The 17,301-nt window shown below is 46.7% G+C and overlaps 3 protein-coding genes and 2 non-coding genes across 5 annotated transcripts; 1 reads left to right on the top strand and 4 right to left on the bottom strand.

The window, feature by feature from the left end:
* Positions 1-1,119: 1,119 nt before the first annotated feature.
* Positions 1,120-1,190, bottom strand: Trnag-gcc. The gene has a single exon. It is a non-coding gene; the product is annotated as a tRNA-Gly (tRNA).
* A 3,423-nt stretch (positions 1,191-4,613) lies between these two features.
* Positions 4,614-5,303, bottom strand: LOC123470648. The gene is made up of 2 exons (XM_045171195.1): positions 5,200-5,303; positions 4,614-5,082 (listed from the first exon to the last, which is right to left on the bottom strand). The coding sequence occupies exons 1-2, from the start codon at positions 5,301-5,303 to the stop codon at positions 4,614-4,616; spliced, it is 573 nt and encodes a 190-aa protein (XP_045027130.1).
* Positions 5,304-5,891: 588 nt separating this feature from the next.
* On the bottom strand, positions 5,892-7,909 carry LOC123470647. The gene is made up of 2 exons (XM_045171194.1): positions 7,193-7,909; positions 5,892-6,725 (listed from the first exon to the last, which is right to left on the bottom strand). Exons 1-2 carry the CDS (start codon positions 7,907-7,909, stop codon positions 5,892-5,894), a joined length of 1,551 nt encoding a protein of 516 aa, XP_045027129.1.
* Positions 7,910-9,018: 1,109 nt separating this feature from the next.
* On the top strand, positions 9,019-15,971 carry LOC116935460 (mucin-2-like). Its single transcript, XM_045171193.1, has 3 exons — positions 9,019-9,055; positions 14,522-14,978; positions 15,368-15,971. The coding sequence occupies exons 1-3, from the start codon at positions 9,019-9,021 to the stop codon at positions 15,969-15,971; spliced, it is 1,098 nt and encodes a 365-aa protein (XP_045027128.1).
* Positions 10,308-10,378, bottom strand: Trnag-gcc. Its single transcript has one exon. It is a non-coding gene; the product is annotated as a tRNA-Gly (tRNA).
* Positions 15,972-17,301: the final 1,330 nt, after the last annotated feature.

Here is a 17,301-nt window from a genome sequence, read left to right as displayed (position 1 = left end):
TCACTTTTGATGCAGTTTTATGCACAGAACAACTGAACAACCAATCACACCACTCAAAACCCGAAGCGTCTGGAGTGAAACCCCATCAAAATGGCAATCACGATCAGATGGCAGCGAAATTGCACGAAAAAATTGAGTTTGGGTGAGTTCAAAATGCATGTAGTTCGATTTGTTCGATTCTTGTGTTCGAGTTTTGTGTTCGTGTCCGAGTTTGGGTTCGATAAGTTCGACTTGTTCGAATTGTTCGAGATGTTTAAAAAAAAAAAAAACATACCTGTCACACTGGGAAAAAATGGCCGTTACACGTTGACAACCGACTTGACTAGGCTCTCCTGAATTATTCGCAATCGGGTTTCGGCACCATGTTACGGATCAGGTCCGTGGAAATGACTACAGATATATTAATCACGAGAACGGCTCCTTTTATTCTTGTTCACTCTCGTTTAACAGTTCAGGCATAGAAGAAAAAGAATCAAAAACTTGTCTCCCCTTTGGTGTCTCCTTCTTCCCCCTTTCCTCCGCAGCGTTGCCGGCGCCCACCAAAACTCCGTCCCTCTGGCGCTGGTGCGCCACACCGGGGATCAATGGAAATGGTGTGTGCCTACTTCCATTACGGTGTGCCAAACCCCGAAGACGAGGAAACCCCTCTACTCCTCGTAGATACCCCTTTCCTAGTAGAATAGTCGATCTGTATTTGATTTTATCTATTTTCTTTTTAAACATCTTTTAGTTTATATCGCATTTTTTTGCGTATGTTTTAATGAACCCCTTACATACAAGTGAATTCCCTATCGGAAACACCCTTAAAAAAGTAAACTAACCACTAAACCATCGATGACTAAACAACAGTCGTTATTGCATTTATTTTTCTTTAAAGATCATTTGCAACAATTTGTTTAAAGGATAATTTTGTTTATTAATTATTGTTAATTTCGACATGTATGTATGATTCATTTTAGTTTTGCTATTAGCAGATCGTAGTTTCGATCTACGGACCTCTGGGTTATGGACCCACCATTCTTCCGCTGCGCCACTCTGCTGTTATAATATGTAGTCTGTATTACATTCCGCTTACGGCTTTCGTAGCACTGTTATTAAATTAAACATAACATTAACTTGTGCATCGACCGGGAATCGAACCCGGGCCGCCCGCGTGGCAGGCGAGCATTCTTCCACTGAACCATCGATGCCTTGTGATAGTTAATCGATTTATATATTTTTAAAGATCATTTGCAACAACCTGTTTATTGGATAATTATGTTTATTAATCATCGTTTCTGTGAACTGTACATTTAATTTTAGTATTGCTATTAGCAGAGCGTACTTTCGATCTACGGACCTCTGGGTTAAGGCCAGATTGGCATCAATCCGGGGATCAATGGAAATGTTGTGTGCCTGCTTCCATTACGGTGTACCAAACCCCGAAGACGAGGAAAACCCTCTACTCCTCGTAGATACCCCTTTCCTAGTAGAATAGTCGATCTGTGTTTGATTTTATCTATTTTCTTTTTAAACATCTTTTAGTTTATATCGCATTTTTTGCGTATGTTTTAATGAACCCCTTACATACAAGTGAATTCCCTATCGGAAACACCCTTAAAAAAGTAGACTAACCACTAAACCATCGATGACTAAACAACAGTCGTTATTGCATTTATTTTTCTTTAAAGATCATTTGCAACAATTTGTTTAAAGGATAATTTTGTTTATTAATTATTGATAATTTCAACATGTATGTATGATTCATTTTAGTTTTGCTATTAGCAGAGCGTAGTTTCGATCTCCGGACCTCTGGGTTATGGGCCCAGCACGCTTCCGCTGCGCCACTCTGCTGTCTTGCGATTAAGATTGTATTCACTGTCGATGCGCTCACACACACAGTACTAACAAACAGTTACAACTAGACTGGGGGGACAGCAAGGGACACACACAAGTATTTATGCACTAACGTAGACAGCAGCTACCGGGAGAAATATCTGCTGACAAGACTGCCGGACATCTCGGGTAGAGTTGCGGTCGATACAGAAGCGCCGGACGTGACAACTTGTCCATGGGGCCTCAAATAACCGCGACATCTCCCTCCCTAGATAGCGAGTCGTCCCGACCGCTATTATTTTTTTTTACCAGAAAAACGAATCTAAATTTTGAGACTTCTCCCTTTAGCTAAAATTTCTACAATTCGCTATACTACGGTTTCCCACTAAGGCCTACGGTTCAAAGCTTTCTTTACTGTAAGAGTGCTATAGCCTCTCTTGACTAAACTATGGAAGTCATTTGATCTGATCTACCCATTACAAGGTCAACACTATGCGAAGCATCAAGAAAAAATAAAACAGTCATTAGAACATGGAATAACATCAGTAGAGGGATTTGCCGCTTCTATTTAGTTAACTGCTCCAGACTTCGAAGCGTCTCCAAACAGTGCTGCTCATGTTCTATTATTCGAACCTCCAATTTAGCCAGTTGAGTGCTCCATTGTGTAGCCTGCTCTCCGTCACCTGCACCTTCAACGCTGCCTGTTGTCTCCAACACCTCGAGTCGCTTTCTCACCTCGATTCTTTCTCGGTCATGTTGTTGCTTTTCCCTTTAAAATAGAAACCACAAAGTGAGATTTGCCATAACCGTGAGTATCGTACCCATCAACAACTCGTATGGGTAAGACGGCGGGGTTGACTGTAGACGTATTCGGGTTTCATCCTCTTCTTTCAGCTGACGTATAGATTTCCCAACTATATCGGCCATTGTTCTGGCTGCCTTGTTTTTTCCAAGGGTCGAGGCGATCATAGCCTGTAGTGACGTCGACGTCGATTCTTGGGGCTTGTCTATCGATCCTGTTGGGAGTGTCCAGTTGATGCCCTTCAGTTGGGATGGCGGGGATTCCTCCCAGGAAGTAGATGACTCCCTCTGATAGCTGGCCTGAAGGATCCAGTCATCTGTCTGACCCGAACACCCTTTTGGAATTTCCACAATTTCGACGGTCGCCAACTCTCGTTTATACTGTTTCCGACTTCCAGCTCGCGCCGGGCACGTGATTACCAACGTTTGGGTTCTCCCTATTGACAACGCCCACTGACGCTGTCCAAGATACAAAGCTTCAGGTCCTTTCCATTTCACAAACACTTGTTGACACTCAAGTTTTTGCTTTTCTGTATCTTGTAAAAACAACGCCATGGAACACGTTTTCTTTGCATTTTTCCGCTCGATGGCCCTTGCGAGGGGGCATACCGAACCCGAGTTATCTTTGCAGGATCTTACCTCTTCCTCGGTTAATTCGATGAACGTTTGTTGATCTCCTGCTACTGCCAAAAATTGGGGTGAAGAAGAATGACGAAGTCCTACCCCACCTTCTGCGTCATACACGGGTAACACAAAAATTTCATATAACTCAAAAGTCTTTTCAAATTCTACTATAGGGAAATGAATGAATAACTTGAGACCATTCTCTGTGGATGCTGTCACAACATTCGCTTCCTGATAAGCCCGCCAAAGATCTCCTCTTTGAAGTGCGGGAGTTAGGGCCCACCCTGAGGCTAGAGAGGAACGGATTTCTGACAGAACTGTTCTTAATTGGGCGGGAGGAAACATTTCAGGCGGTAATCGGCCAGACGCCAGTAGAGCTAACCCAATGCTTATGTCGTCTACTGTCATCTCGGTCCATTCCAATAACCGGTGTGCCGCTCGGAAAGCCTCATCCACTCTTGCCGTGACTATTGACTGTCGTTCCAATGCATTCATTGCGTTTACGAAATTTATTTTGGCTCTATTTAATTCCTTTTCCAGCGTCTGATGGGCTCGCTCCAATTGACTCAAGACTACAGTGTGCTCGTGTAGTTCCCACAAGCTTTCATTGACAAGGGTCGCCTGCTCAGCCAGAGTGCTCACAATACCGGATGTCTCTTTTGACAGAGAGTCGAGATGTTTACTAAGCTCCTCCAGTTCTCGATCCGTCGCTACGCCGAAAAGCCATTTCAGGGCACTCCCACCGGCATCAATTAAACCTCTCTTGGCCCTCTGCTGTTTCCCGGATATTGCTTCCTTCAGGTGATTGAATCTACTCTTGACTACCCCTAGTTCCTCTAGGCAGCCTGTCGCTCGTTCCGTTAATTGTTCTTTGATTCGATTACCAATCTTAAAATCCTCGTTCAGTGGCCCACCTTCGTGCTGTGTTAGTTTCTCCGCCAGCCATTGTCCAAGATGGCCCAGGGTAGCCTCAACTTGTCGAAAAGACACCTCAGTCACGACTACCCATTCCGAGTCGCTGAAGTTGACTTCCCCAAGATTTTGAAAAACTACCCCACTCATTACGAATCTCTCCCGAGGAGATGCCCCACATGGCATTGCCCCACATAGTAGTGTCAAGAGTAGCATCAAGGGGCTGAAGGTTATTGGGTTGCCATAGCGCTTGGGTTGTTTTCGACTTCTCTCCGATCTCCTCTCCCCTCCCCTACTTTGCTCAGGTGCTTGTGGTTCCGGGCGGAATATTTCGAGATCGACACCCTCCTCCTCCTCTGGCTCCTCCTGGATTGCTTCTAGCCGTGCAGTTCTTTCCCCTTTCTCCTCTCTCTGCTGACGCAGCTCGCCGATTGGGCCTTTTCCACGTCGGGGTTCAGTTGTTACTGGCCGTTGACTCCCTCCAGTGGCGGAGTTACTGGTAAAGTATCCCCTAGGAAGTTTTCTTCGTTAGGCCTATCTGTCACCTCTGGCGAACCTCTAGCAAATTTTTTCATGCTGACCACGTGAACAATTTCTGATTTACGCGCCCGCGGCAACTTTACCTCGTAATTTAACGACGAAGTTTCACGGACAACCACGTAGGGTCCTCGCCATCGATGTAGCAACTTTTCAGACCACCCTATTTTGCGAAAAGGTTTATACACCAGGACTTCATCCCCAACCTTGAAATCTGTTGCCACTCTTCGTCCTGCATCATAAGCGTCCTTTTGTTTTTCTTGCACTCTATGTAGCCATTGGGCCACCACTTGCTGAGCTTCCCCCAGTTTTTTCACCACCTCGTCTTGCCCGTCATGTTTCACCGGATTCGGGTTCCCATTCATCATGACATCTATGGGTAGTATTGCCTCCCTACCATACAAAAGAAAAAAAGGCGTTCTGCGAGTTGATTCCTGGCGGCTTGAATTATAAGCAAAAGTGACATAGGATAGGATGGTATCCCAGTCTGTATGTGCCTTATTCACATACATTGACAACATGTCTGCCAAAGTATGGTTTAACCTCTCCACTAAACCATTTGACTGCGGATGGTATGGAGTAGTAGCTCGGTGGTTTACCGCCAGAGCGGCCATTATGGACTTAGTAAATTCTGCAATGAAACACTTCCCACAGTCGGTCACGATGCTTTCCGGTGCCCCATGGCGGAGTACCACGTCCTTAACAAAAAATTCTGCTGCATCTTTAGCCGTAGCGGTGGGTAAGGCCCGCGTCTTGGCCCATTTAGAGAGATAGTCTACCGCTACAATGATGTTCCGATTGCCCCCACCCGTCACCGGAAATGGTCCTAAAACATCAATTCCCACCTTTTCAAAGGGTCGTTCTACTCTTATTACTTCCATGTAGCCCTGTGGTTTCATGGGAGGTGATTTTCGTGCCTGACACAGCACACAGGCCTGCACGTATCCCAACACATGTTTCTCTAATTTTGGCCAGTAGTAGCGAGCTTTGATCCGATCTGCTGTCCGACGCACCCCGAGGTGCCCAGCGGTAATGTTATCGTGGCACGCTTTCAAGACAACCTGTCTGTAGTTCAGTGGGACACATAGTCGAAGCCTGCTCCCCTGCTGCCCAATTGTACGCACATAAAGCAATTCTTGTTGCAATACAAAATTTTTAAATGGGGCGTCAGGCCGTTGTTCTAGTACCATTAATGCTTTTTTTCATTGTGGGACAGATTCTTGTCCCACGCGAATTCGCTCCAAGTCCCCGTTGAGCGTGACTAGCAGCACAGGTAGCAGGGAATCGCTCTCATCTTCTTCTTCTGCGGGGCCTACTGGGTACCGCGACAACGCGTCTGCATCCTCGTGTAATTTCCCACTTTTGTACAACACCTGGGGTTCATAACCCTGTACCAGCAGTGCCCAACGGGCTAGTCTTCCAGCCAGATCCTTCTTCGTAGTTAACCAGCACAGAGCATGGTGGTCCGACACAACTCTCACCGTCATCCCCCAAATGTAGCAGTGAAATTTTTTCATTGCCCAGACAAGCGCAAGGCACTCCTTCTCGGTTATTGAGTAGTTACGTTCAGTAGCTGATAGCAAACGACTTGCGAAGGCTACCGGTCTCTCTCCATCTCCCGTTTTCTGTACTAGCGCCGCGCCTATCCCGTATTCACAGGCATCGGGATGAATGTCAAACGGCTTCCCATAATCGGGATATGCTAATTGTGTCGCCTCAATCAAACGCTCCTTCAGAGCATTAAAGCTTCCTTTTTGTTCTGCTCCCCAACAAAAGGATTTTCCCTGTTTCGTGAGGTCGTGTAACGGCTTTGCAATTTTTGCAAAATTGCTGATAAATCGCCGGTAATACGAACATAGCCCGATAAAGCTCCTCACATGTTTAATTTTCTGGGCATTAGTCGCGTTAGCCGGCGGTCTAGGGAATTCTCGAACCGCACAAATCTTCTCAGGATCCGGGGCGATTCCATCCTTATCCATGACGTGACCTAGAGCTTGCAGTCTGGTTTGTGCAAATAAGCATTTCTTCAGCTTCACCTTTAGATTCGCGAACTTAAGACACTCAAATACACTTCGGAGTCTCTTCACATGTTCTTCCACCGTTTGGGAATAAACAATAATGTCGTCCAAATACACTAGACACGCGGACCATCTCAACCCACTGAGAACCAGGTCCATCATTCTCTGGAACGTACCAGGCGCCGCACACAACCCAAAAGCCATCACCTTAAACTGATAAAGGCCATCCGCTGTTATAAAAGCTGACTTAGGGCGATCACTCTCCTTTATGGGGACCTGCCAATAACCCGATTGCAGATCCATGATTGAAAAAAAGCCGAACCCTCCAATCTGGCTAGGGTTTCTTCAATTCTGGGCAAGGGGTACACATCTTTCAGTGTCACCGCGTTTAACTTTCTGTAATCCACACAGAACCGCCAGGCCCCGTTCTTCTTCCGCACAAGTACCACTGGTGAACTCCAGGGTCCATTGCACTTCTCTATTACTCCAGCGTCTTCCATCTCTTGAACAAGCGTCTGCATTAGCTCCCGTTCTTTCCATGCGCTCGAGTAAGGGCTTTGTCGGATGGGACGACAGTCCCCTGTCTCGATCGCATGCTCCGCTACGTTGCACACCCCGAGTCTGTCATTTTCCCCGGCGAAACAGTCCTCAAAATCTTGAAGTACCCCAACAATCTTGTCGTGACTATCCACCCCAATTTCCTTCGAGACATACTTTCCGAACACTTCTAGTGACCATTTGGGTGCTCCCAGGGCGGCCAACGCCACCACCTCCTTCTCGCTATCTGTACCCTCTTCAGCTAAGGTGATCTCTTCTAGCGTCCCCAGGACCATGTTTCTCGGTACCCACTGATTGCAATCTGAGAAATTGGTTACCAGCACTTGATTGAACGTCTCGCAATCCGCTACTAACAATCGCCCCGTTGAGACGCCCTTCCACTCCAGTACGCTAGTCGAGGGCTCAATCATTGCCCCGTTCTTCCCCGGGATTCCTGCTGTCAACTCTATTTCGACCACCACCGATGAACGTGCGGGTATCATGCGCCCCACTCGGGACACCAACTCGGGTGTTTCAATCTCTTTTTCTGCCATCATCCCCATTGGAATGTCCCCAATGATGAATTCAGGCAGAGCCCCTATTTTCATTCTCGTTCCAAATCTCTCCAGGAAGTCTTTACCGAGCAAGAGGTCAATTCCCCCCATTTCTAACACCAGAACTCTGCCGACTACTTTTGACTCGCCATCCGATATTTCCAACTCTACCGCTCCTCCGGGACGTATTTCCTGGCCGTTAATTGACACGAGCCTGTTCGCTAGCCAGGGTTTTATCTCAAGGCGTAATAACGTGGCTACCCCGGGTGAACAAACGGATACGGCTGCCCCCGTGTCAATGACAGCGGGTATCTTTCTCCCATTACACATAACATCCTGGACGACAAGTTTCGTTACGTCAATGCGAAGTAACGGAAAACTTAATCCGCTCTCTTCCCTTAGGAGGCCGAGGAACGTGGGGTTAGTCTTTTGAGTATCTCCCGTAGCACGATGGTTCCCCCATTCCCGTTTCCTTGCCGATTTTCCATGGGAATCTGGCAATTTTGTTTTAGGTGCCCCGGCTGCCTGCACCTGAAACAAATGGGCTTACCATCGGGTGTCCAATTAGGCGTGGCCTTTGGATCTCTCCCTCTATTAATGTTTCTCCCTTGGTTCAAATTATCTCTTTTCTGCATTAAGTCTTCGAACATCTTTTCGATTTTCTCCAACCTCGTAGCTACGGACGCATCTTGCTGCCCCGCTGGGCTACGCTGGGTTCTTTCCTCCCTTCCCATCACTCCCATCGCCCAATCGTCTTGCTTCCCTCGATCGGTCATCTCCTGGAAGCGTTTTACTTCTTGGAGAAACTCATTGCAGTTGGTGGGCTTTAAACTCCATAGTTTCTCTAGGACACTAGGACGCAAACCCTGCCAGAGATGTGCTAGCTTCGTGGCCTCAGCCATATGCGGATCTACCCTACGGCATAGATCGAGCACATCGTAGTAGTATTCTAGGGCCGATTCTTCAATTCCCTGCTTCCTCCCGCGCAGTTTAACCTCGTTATGTTGCGCATAGTTTACAGGCGTAAACTGTGTCAACAGCGCTGATTTTACTCCTGCCACCACCGGGGGCCCTTGTGCGTCTGACCACGCAGCGGGAAGGTTGCCTGATGCCTCCATGCATGCATACCATTTACCCGCAGCCCCTTCTAACGACAGCTCGATGTGGTCCCTGAGCTCGTTTTCACCCCACCGGTTGTATCTCCCCACCTTCTCGTAGCGATGGATCCAACTTACTACGTCTTCCCCATCCCGCCCGGTGAATGTGGGGGGAGTCTGGAATTTAATCTTGGCCGCCATCCCTACGGGATTAAGGGGTGCGACTATCCCAGCTACAACAGAATTTCTGACGACCCTGCTGCGTAGCAATCGAGCGCTTACCACCGAGGATCTGCGCCGAAAAGCCTCAAAATCCCACTCTAACCCACCTTCACTGCTTTCCGAATTGGAGCTGTCCTCGCCGTCAGCCCACGCTACAGTTTCTTCCTCGCTAATACTAGCCTGGTGTTGTCCCAAATTACTTTCCCTTGCTATAACCCCTGATCGGTCTTCTCTCTCGGATAATCCTCCCGGCTCCCCTAAAACGTCGTCCAAACGACTGAGGGTTCCGCTGGCACTGCCTACGATTGCCTGATCACTCCTTGGCGTAAATCGCCCAAATTCGTCTCGAGGGCGCTGTCTTCCCCTGCCTCTTCCAGCACCCCCACTCATCTACCGCCTTCTGCACGAAACTCCTACTCCCCCGCCAACTATCGACCGTCGTTACCTGACGGATGACACACCGTCTACCCACGATCCCTAGATCGTCGCCCACGACAACCTGCCGCTTCCCGACGAACCCCTCGTCGTCCAAACTCCCGATTTTTTCAATCGTTACCGGCGGTGATCTACCGCCTTGCAGCGCACCACTGTCCACCTCTACGCCCCCTTAATCACCACTAGGTCACACCTACCTCCCCAGAAATTCTTATGGCCGTCCCCGCGCTATCGCACCCTAATCGCCCGTCACACGGCCGGTGCTGTGGCTTCGTACCCCAACAGTTTAAGGCACGTAGGCCGGTTGGGTCGACGACTCTCGGAAGCCCCTAACAGCCCCCGCCTCCGCACAACTAGAGCACAATAGAATGAAACAGCGCAAAGACTTACCACAAGTTCTGCATCTCCACCATGTAGCACGGAGGAATAACGCTGAGACTCAAGTAGCGATTAAGTTTGTATTCACTGTCGATGCGCTCACACACACAGTACTAACAAACAGTTACAACTAGACTGGGGGGACAGCAAGGGACACACACAAGTATTTATGCACTAACGTAGACAGCAGCTACCGGGAGAAATATCTGCTGACAAGACTGCCGGACATCTCGGGTAGAGTTGCGGTCGATACAGAAGCGCCGGACGTGACAACTAGTCCATGGGGCCTCAAATAACCGCGACAATATGTAGTCTGTATTACATTCTGCTTACGGCTTTCGTAGCACTGTTATTAATTTAAACATAACATTTACATGTGCATCGACCGGGAATCGAACCCGGGCCGCCCGCGTGGCAGGCGAGCATTCTTCCACTGAACCATCGATGCCTGGTCATAAATAATCGATTTATATATTTTTAAAGATCATTTGCAACAACCTGTTTATTGGATAATTATGTTTATTAATCATCGTTTCTGTGAACTGTACATTTAATTTTAGTATTGCTATTAGCAGAGCGTACTTTCGATCTACGGACCTCTGGGTTAAGGCCAGATTGGCAGCAATCCGGAGATCAATGGAAATGTTGTGTGCCTGCTTCCATTACGGTGTACCAAACCCCGAAGACGAGGAAAACCCTCTACTCCTCGTAGATACCCCTTTCCTAGTAGAATAGTCGATCTGTATTTGATTTTATCTATTTTCTTTTTAAACATCTTTTAGTTTATATCGCATTTTTTTGCGTATGTTTTAATGAACCCCTTACATACAAGTGAATTCCCTATCGGAAACACCCTTAAAAAAGTAAACTAACCACTAAACCATCGATGACTAAACAACAGTCGTTATTGCATTTATTTTTCTTTAAAGATCATTTGCAACAATTTGTTTAAAGGATAATTTTGTTTATTAATTATTGTTAATTTCAACATGTATGTATGATTCATTTTAGTTTTGCTATTAGCACAGCGTTGTTTCGATCTACGGACCTCTGGGTTATGGGTCCAGCACGCTTCCGCTGCGCCACTCTGCTGTCATAATATGTAGTCTGTATTACATTCTGCTTACGGCTTTCGTAGCACTGTTATTAATTTAAACATAACATTTACATGTGCATCGACCGGGAATCGAACCCGGGCCGCAGGCGTGGCAGGCGAGCATTCTTCCACTGATCCATCGATGCCTGGTGATAGTTAATCGATTTATATATTTTTAAAGATCATTTGCAACAACCTGTTTATTGGATAATTATGTTTATTAATCATCGTTTCTGTGAACTGTACATTTAATTTTAGTATTGCTATTAGCAGAGCGTACTTTCGATCTACGGACCTCTGGGTTAAGGCCAGATTGGCAGCAATCCGGGGATCAATGGAAATGTTGTGTGCCTGCTTCCATTACGGTGTACCAAACCCCGAAGACGAGGAAAACCCTCTACTCCTCGTAGATACCCCCTTTCCTAGTAGAATAGTCGATCTGTATTTGATTTTATCTATTTTCTTTTTAAACATCTTTTAGTTTATATCGCATTTTTTTGCGTATGTTTTAATGAACCCCTTACATACAAGTGAATTCCCTATCGAAAACACCCTTAAAAAAGTAAACTAACCACTAAACCATCCATGACTAAACAACAGTCGTTATTGCATTTATTTTTCTATAAAGATCATTTGCAATAATTTGTTTAAAGGATAATTTTGTTTATTAATTATTGTTAATTTCAACATGTATGTATGATTCATTTTAGTTTTGATATTAGCAGAGCGTAGTTTCGATCTCCAGACCTCTGGGTTATGGGCCCAGCACGCTTCCGCTGCGCCACTCTGCTGTCATAATATTTAGTCTGTATTACATTCTGCTTACGGCTTTCGTAGCACTGTTATTAATTTAAACATAACATTTACATGTGCATCGACCGGGAATCGAACCCGGGCCGCCCGCGTGGCAGGCGAGCATTCTTCCACTGAACCATCGATTCCTGGTGATAGACAATCGATTGATATATTTTTAAAAATCATTTGCAACAACCTGTTTATTGGATAATTATGTTTATTAATCATCGTTTCTGTGAACTGTACATTTAATTTTAGTATTGCTATTAGCAGAGCGTACTTTCGATCTATGGACCTCTGGGTTAAGGCCAGATTGGCAGCAATCCGGGGATCAATGGAAATGTTGTGTGCCTGCTTCCATTACGGTGTACCAAACCCCGAAGACGAGGAATACCCTCTACTCCTCGTAGATACCCCTTTCCTAGTAGAATAGTCGATCTGTATTTGATTTTATCTATTTTCTTTTTAAACATCTTTTAGTTTATATCGCATTTTTTTGCGTATGTTTTAATGAACCCCTTACATACAAGTGAATTCCCTATCGGAAACACCCTTAAAAAAGTAAACTAACCACTAAACCATCGATGACTAAACAACAGTCGTTATTGCATTTATTTTTCTTTAAAGATCATTTGCAACAATTTGTTTAAAGGATAATTTTATTTATTAATTATTGTTAATTTCAACATGTATGTATGATTCATTTTAGTTTTGCTATTAGCAGAGCGTAGTTTCGATCTACGGACCTCTGGGTTATGGGCCCAGCACGCTTCCGCTGCGCCACTCTGCTGTCATAATATGTAGTCTGTATTACATTCTGCTTACGGCTTTCGTAGCACTGTTATTAATTTAAACATAACATTTACATGTGCATCGACCGGGAATCGAACCCGGGCCGCCCGCGTGGCAGGGGCGCATTCTTCCACTGAACCATCGATGCCTGGTGATAGTTATTCGATTTATATATTTTTAAAGATCTTTTGCAACAACCTGTTTATTGGACAAGATTCCTTCGGTAATGTCCTTCGGGCAATTTTTTTGAAAAAAATTGTCTATAGACATGTAACGTGGGCCAAAGATAAACAGATTTTGGATCCAAGGTTTCTAAATTTCAATCAATTTATAGTGTTCATCTGCTGTAGTCTACTGTCCGGAATTAGCAACACGGGAGCTTAAGTAAAAAAATTAAAATGCAATAACGAATTTGATGAATTTTATACAACAAATGTACTACCGAATGCAATAGTTTTATAAAATACACTTCTGGGAATCTAACCATATCAATATTGGCTAGGATAATATAAGTTTCAGACCTATAAAGCGACTTTAAAAAATTTTCCAAAAATTAGAAAAACAATGACATTTGAAGAAAAATTGTTTTATTTCCGCATGAGTATTGAACAATTAAACTTAATGATGCCAGCGCAACACCTTACCACTACGCTATTATTGACATAATGCGACTAGTATGAATAGCAGTGTAATTTTACATCTTCTGCAGCAGTATACTGTCCGAAATTAGCAACACGGGGACTTATGTAAAAAAAATGAGAATGCTATCGTGAAGAATTTTTCTCAAAAATAGACAACAAAGTGAATTGTCTTGTAAAAGCAATTTCAGGGAATGTAACCTGTATTACTTAGGATAGTTTAAGTTTAAGACATACTAAGCGACTTAAAAATTTAACAAAATATACGCATAAAAAGGAAAACTTAAATAAATTTTGTGTTTCAAAGAGTATTGATCCATTGATCTTGATGTTATGAGCCCAACACCTTACCGCTGAGCTATCACACACATACATACGGATACAGCATCAAAAATTAGGTATCTTGTCGCCGCTGTGTAACTTTCTTCTCCATAGTCTCCGTTCTGCCAGCATGTTTACTACTGCAATATAAAAAAATATATAAAAATCTACTGTTTAAAACATTTTGTTAAAGAAAACACTTACTGTTTAGTGACTGTTATACAGCCTTCTGCACTGACTGCAATGCATTGACAGTTGTAAGGTTACGCAAACAAAAGCGAATTCACTGCCTAGGATTCGGCAACCAGCTAGGTAACAATTACGCAAATTAATTTTTTAAAATTGTAATAGAATCAAATGAAAAAGCCACTATACCACGTATCAAATTTTGACAGAATTTTGTACAAAATTTGGGGACGATTGGTCATTCAGGGAAGAAACGTATATGGAAATACATAATGGACATTAAACCTTCTGAGATCTACTACTACTACCCTACCCCCTATACCCCACACCCTAAAATTGTTATAGTCCTTCAGTATATATACATATATACCCTCAGGGAAAATTGTTATAGTCCTTCAGTATATATACATATATACCCTCAGGGATAATTATGTTTATTAATCATCGTTTCTGTGAACTGTACATTTAATTTTAGTATTGCTATTAGCAGAGCGTACTTTCGATCTACGGACCTCTGGGTTAAGGCCAGATTGGCAGCAATCCGGGGATCAATGGAAATGTTGTGTGCCTGCTTCCATTACGGTGTATCAAACCCCGAAGACGAGGAAAACCCTCTGTTGAGTTGAGTTGAGTTGAGTTGAGTTGAGTTGAGTTGAGTTGAGTTGAGTTGAGTTGAGTTGACCGGCCTCTGTCCCTGCTGGCCCACCGACCTCCGGTGCTGCTGGCCACCCGGCATATGTACCTGCTGGCCTACCTATTTCAGTTGCTGCTGGCCTACCCACTTCTGTTGCTACTGGACATCCGGCCTATGTGCAAGCTGGCCCACCTACATCTTTTGCTGCTGGCCATCCGGCCTATGTGTCTGCTGGCCCACCCACTTCTGTTGCAGCCAGCCATCCGGACTATGTACCTGCTGACCCATTGACTTCCCTCGATACTGGCCACCCAGGTTTTGCACCTGCTCGCCCACCGACCTCCGTTGCTGCCGGCCAACCGGCCTCTGTCCCTGCCAGCCCACCGACTTCTGTCGCTGCTTGCCACCCGGCCTATGTTCCTGCTGGCCATCCGGCCTATGTTCCGCCTGGTGGCCCACCCCTTTCTATTGCTGCCAGCTATCTGGCCTATGTACCTGCTGGCCCACTGACTTCTGTTGCTGCCGGCCATCCGACCTATGTACCTGCTGGCCCACCGACTTCGTCGCTGCTGGCAACCCGGCCTATGTACCTGCTGGCCCACCGACTTCGTCGCTGCTGGCAACCCGGCCTATGTACCTGCTGGCCCACCGACTTCCATCACTGCTGGCCAACCAACCTCTGTCGCTGCTGGCCAACTGGTCTCTCTCCCTGCCGGCCCACCGACTTCCGTCGCTGCTGGCCACCCTGCCTATATACCTGCTGGCGATCTGGCCTATGTTCCGCCTGCTGGCCTTCTGTTGCTGCCAGCTATCCGGCCTATGTACCTGCTGGCCCACTGACTTCTGTTGCTGCCGGCCACCCGGCCTATGTAACTGCTGGCCCACCGACTTCCGTCGCTGCTGGCCACCAGCGTTTTGCACCTGCTGGCCCACCGATTTCTGTCATTGCTGGCCCACCAACCTCTGCCCCTGCAGGCCCACCAACTTCCGTCGCTGCTGGCCACCGGCCTATTTACCTGCTGGCCCACCGACTTCCGTCGCTGCTGGCCACCCGGCCTACGTACCTGCTGGCCCACCGACTTCCGTCACTGCTGGCCACCTGGCCTATGTACCTACTGTTCCACCTACTTCCGTTGCTGCTGGCCACCCGACCTATATACCTGCTGGCCCACCGACTTCCGTCGCTGCTGGCCACCCGGCCTACGTACCTGCTGGCCCACCGACTTCCGTCACTGCTGGCCACCTGGCCTATGTACCTTCTGGTCCACCTACTTCCGTTGCTGCTGGCCACCTGACCTATGTACCTGCTGGCCCACCGACTTCCGTCGCTGCTGGCCACCCGGCCTATGTACCTTCTGGCCCACCGACTTCCGTCGCTGCTGGCCACCCGGCCTATGTACCTGTTGGCCCAACGACTTTACCTGCTTCTAGCTACCCGGCCTCCGACCTTACTGGACATTCGGCTCATGTACCTGCTAGTATTCCGCTCTCAGCTACAGCCGACCATTCATCCTTTGTCCTCGCCGGCCATTCGGTCTATGCTCCTGTTGGCATCCCGCCCACAGCCATTCGACTCTAGCCTTTGCTGGCCACCCCGGGTTTGTCTCTGCTGACACATCGACTAATGTTCCAGCCAGTTACTACTATCCAACACCTGACGCCCGCCTATTGTACACTCCTGGTGGCACGACCTGGCCCAGTACAACCATCTCTGTGCCCAGGGTCAAATTCAAAATAGATTTACACAAGCAACCGGACGAAACCTTTCCTGCCTTTCAACCGTTAGCACCCTCTATCGGCCAGCCAAACATCAATTTCGGAGGTGACACGATTTTCAAGGATGGAACCCGCAATGAGTGTCATTGCCTGGCGCACCTAGGACGCCGGATAGCTGGATTACTGATGCCGCCGGATCCAACCCACGGAGCCACCCGTCTTCATGGTTGGCATCAAAACTACCACGCATCAACCTCGCCCCTTACGATGGAGACCCAAGAAACTGGTTTAACTTCATTCAAAATTTCAAGAGCTTGGTGCATGATGTCGTTCCGGACGATGCGCAACGCATTGTTTTTCTCAAAGACTACTTGACCGAAAAGGTCCGCAACAGCGTGGCAAACTCTCTTCGAGACCCAGCGCAATATCGGACAGCATTAGAAAGGCTTCAAAAAAGATATGGCAACCCGCAGCTAGTCGTCCGAGCTCACGTCCAGAGCCTCATGCAGCTTTCCGGCCCCAAGGATGGGGATTTTGAATCACTCTGTGTGTTTTCGGGGGAAATTCAAGCCGCTGTTGCCGATCTCTCAAACGGTGGGCACCTCCATGATTTGTTGGCTCCGGGATTGCTTTATCAAGTCACATCCAAGCTCCCACCTCTCTTACGCAAAAATGGGGAGAAATGATGTGTCAACTCCAACCAAAGGCCATACCGAAGATGGAATTATCCGCCGTGTTCTTTGGCGCACGTTTGGCTAAAACGATTAAAAGGGAGCTACGACTGAAGATCGACGTCGAAACCTACTGGTAAGATTCGTCTACTGTACTTCGCTGGATTTACTCAACCCATTGCCGTTACCATACTTGGGTAGCGAACCGAGTTGGCGAGATCCTTACCCTGACTGACGAAACCAGTGGTGGCACGTACCGGGCGTCTTAAACCCGGCCGATGATTGTAGCCGCGACGTCGAAGCGGCCTCTCTTACGGAAGACAACCATTGGTGGACCAGCCCAGCTTTCCTCCGCCAACCAAAAGTCAGCTGGCCAGCTATGCCGGAGTATTTTGAGCAACCGGATAATGACCCCGAAATTAATCCCTCGAAATTTGCAGGATCAATTTCGGCTCATGACGCCCATCCTCTCCATTCACTGATGCAAAAAAATTCCAGTCTATGCCGGTTGAATAGGATTGT

This window comes from Daphnia magna, linkage group LG3 (genome assembly GCF_020631705.1).
Source record: "Daphnia magna isolate NIES linkage group LG3, ASM2063170v1.1, whole genome shotgun sequence".
Taxonomy (NCBI): domain Eukaryota; kingdom Metazoa; phylum Arthropoda; class Branchiopoda; order Diplostraca; family Daphniidae; genus Daphnia; species Daphnia magna.
This window is presented reverse-complemented; position numbering and strand designations above follow the sequence as displayed.

Bases quoted from the DNA above. Each gene is read 5' to 3' on its own strand.
- LOC123470648 (XM_045171195.1), bottom strand. From the start codon at position 5,303: ATGGCCGCTCTGGCGGTAAACCACCGAGCTACTACTCCATACCATCCG. The intron at 5,083-5,199 runs GTATGTGAATAA...TTTGTATGGTAG, and splicing joins TTGGCAGACATGTTGTCAAT to GGAGGCAATACTACCCATAG.
- LOC123470647 (XM_045171194.1), bottom strand. From the start codon at position 7,909: ATGGGGGGAATTGACCTCTTGCTCGGTAAAGACTTCCTGGAGAGATTT. The intron at 6,726-7,192 runs GTAATAGAGAAG...GCGAATCTAAAG, and splicing joins AAGAGATGGAAGACGCTGGA to GTGAAGCTGAAGAAATGCTT.
- LOC116935460 (XM_045171193.1), top strand. From the start codon at position 9,019: ATGGATCCAACTTACTACGTCTTCCCCATCCCGCCCG. The intron at 9,056-14,521 runs GTGAATGTGGGG...TACCTATTTCAG, and splicing joins CGTCTTCCCCATCCCGCCCG to TTGCTGCTGGCCTACCCACT. The intron at 14,979-15,367 runs GTACCTGCTGGC...CTGCCCCTGCAG, and splicing joins CTGCTGGCAACCCGGCCTAT to GCCCACCAACTTCCGTCGCT.